Source organism: Sardina pilchardus, chromosome 20, assembly GCF_963854185.1.
Source record: "Sardina pilchardus chromosome 20, fSarPil1.1, whole genome shotgun sequence".
Taxonomy (NCBI): Eukaryota; Metazoa; Chordata; class Actinopteri; order Clupeiformes; family Clupeidae; genus Sardina; species Sardina pilchardus.
The window spans coordinates 5979968-5982467 of record NC_085013.1 but is presented as its reverse complement, the minus strand read 5'-3'; the positions used below and the strand labels follow the sequence as shown (position 1 = coordinate 5982467).

At 48.6% G+C, this 2500-nt stretch overlaps 1 protein-coding gene across 4 annotated transcripts in view; it reads left to right on the top strand.

Moving 5' to 3' along the window:
* pacs2 (phosphofurin acidic cluster sorting protein 2) overlaps nucleotides 1–2500 on the top strand; it is a 68244-nt gene that overhangs the window by 45531 nt on the left and 20213 nt on the right. For all 4 annotated transcript variants that reach the window (XM_062523802.1, XM_062523800.1, XM_062523801.1 and 1 more), the window contains exons 3-4: nucleotides 1360–1449; nucleotides 1973–2098. In XM_062523802.1, the coding sequence (XP_062379786.1) occupies nucleotides 1360–1449; nucleotides 1973–2098 (216 nt within the window). The remainder of the gene's footprint in view (nucleotides 1–1359; nucleotides 1450–1972; nucleotides 2099–2500) is intronic.

The window sequence follows — 2500 nt, the reverse complement described above, 5'->3', positions numbered from 1 at the left end:
CTTTCATTATTCGCACAATATTTCACACATGCCTGTGTACACACATGCCTGTTTAGAATGTACTAAATTCACACAGTGCCATGCAGTGTAATAAATAGCCCTAAAGCATAGCCTACTTCTCAGTGTGTCTTTGTGTTTGGAGTTCTGGCTTCCTGTTCACAGAGCTAGCGTTTCCTCTTTAAGTGGGTGTCTGTTATTGACCGCTGATAATGTCGGTATCTGTATAGCCACTGAATGGACAGAGGGACCCTCAAGTGGCAATTTAATCACACTGTTTGCCGCCAGTGCAAAACGGCTATGGCAATGAACAACAATGCGTCTCGAACGCCGTCCTAACGATGCGGCGGCGGTCCGAACGCTAACGGCCGTGCATATGACCCAGGGCTAATTGACTAGATAGATGATTCCTTCCTCTGGCTGCGCGCCACGCGCCTGTAAAGAGCGGCGAGTCTGACTGACTCAGGGGAGGTCATGGCTGCCGTACAGCAGATGCGTACCAGCTGAGCTTTTTTTTTTTCTGGTAATGAAACCACTTTGCTGAAAAAAATCGTTTGCTGTCAAAAATCATTTAGCTTTGGTTAAAAACTAGTGGCTTTGAAATGGAAGAGGTGTGAACACCGGCTTGTTGGTTGTGTCGGTTTGTCTTATAGCCGCTGAAAATGAAGCTTTTTATTTGTCCGTGGTAAAAACTGGGGATGTAACATTAGCCATAGCAAGGTATCCCTCCCTATAAATCTCCTGCCCATGGCTATAGCCCAGATGGGAGCCACAAGGAAGATGTGTGCCGGCTCATCGTCTGACTGGGCGACAAACGGTTAAAGGTGTGGCCAGAGACGTCAGTGTTCAGTGGTGGTCAGCTGTGAAGGGCAGGGGAGGGTGGCAGGTGGGAGGTGATTGACAGCTGGTGTTGAGCGAAGCGCTCCTGAAGCAGTGGCTGGAAGTGGAGGGGAGACAGGCAGACAGGCAGGCAGGTTGCTGTTTCCTCCACTAATGATCTTCCTATTCTTCCCGTCCCTCTTTCTTTCGTGTTCTCTCTTTTTCCCTCTGCCCGTCTGACTCTCCCTCCCCCTCTCTCTCTCACTCTGTCTGTGTCCTTCCCTCATTCTTCCCCGTGCTGCTTCCTCCCGTAATGATCCTCTTCCTCATCCTGTCCTGTATCCATCTCTCTCTCTCTCCTTCGCGCTCTCTCTCTTCGGCCCATCTTTCTCTCCTTTTCCTCTCATTCTCTCTGTCTGTCCCTGTTCCCTCATCCTTCCCCGTCCATCTCTGTCTGTGTATTTGTCTCTCTACCTCTCTCTCTCTCTCTTCCCTTCCCACTCCCTCTATCCTTCTTCTCTCCTTCTCTCTCTCTCTGTCCAGGGCTCCAAGCGGATCCTGCGCTCTCATGAGATAGTGCTGCCCCCTACAGGCTCCATTGAGACGGACCTAGCCCTCACCTTCTCCCTGCAGGTAACCAGGGCAACGGGGAGCAGCATGGCCACAGTGGGCCGAATCTCATTTAACTGATCGAAAATTGAATTAGTTATATGCACTTTAATCAGGAATTACCATGGGGGGAGCAGTCCCTGAATCACTGGTCTGATGATATCTCTTACTGTCCAGTCTACGTCCTATGCGTGTGTGCTTGTGTGTGTGTGTGTGTGTGTGTGTGTGTGTCTGTGTGTGTCTGTGTGTGTCTGTGTGTGTCTGTGTGTGTCTGTGTGTGTCTGTGTTTGTCTGTGTGTGTGTCTGTGTTTGTGTGCTTGGACTATGTGTATTTGTCCTTCTATGCCTGAATGTACATTATGATAGTCATATTGTTGCTCATTTCTGTTTCCATTTGTGTGTGTGTGTGTGTGTGTGTGTGTGTGTGTGTGTGTGTGTGTGTGTGTGTGTGTGTGTGTGTGTGTGTGTGTGTGTGTGTGTGTGTGTGTGTGTGTGTGTGTGTGTGTGTGTGTGTGTGTGTGTGTGTGTGTGTGTGTGTGTGAATCAGTACCCACACTTCCTGAAGAGGGAGGGCAATAAGCTGCAGATCATGCTCCAGAGAAGAAAGCGCTATAAGAATCGCACCATCCTGGGCTACAAGACCCTCGCAGTTGGAAACATAGACATGGCCGAGGTACAAACACTCATACACATCCATAATCACAACACACACACACACACACACACACACACACACACACACACACACACACACACACACACACACACACAGGCACCTCACACAGAAAAATGACATACATAATAAAGAACAAACATCACACATACCTGGAACCTCCTGCTTGAAGTGTATGAACCTGGAACATCCTGCTTGAAGTGTACGTTCTACTATGCACCCCTCCATCATAGCCAGTGTGTTACTTTCTCTAGTGTGACCAGTGTGTTACTTTCTCTAGTGTGAATTTTGATATGTGTGTCTATAAAGGGTTGACATTGGCTCTGAAGCTTTCCAGAATCACATACTTTCACCTACCAACACACACACACACACACACACACACACGCACACACACACACA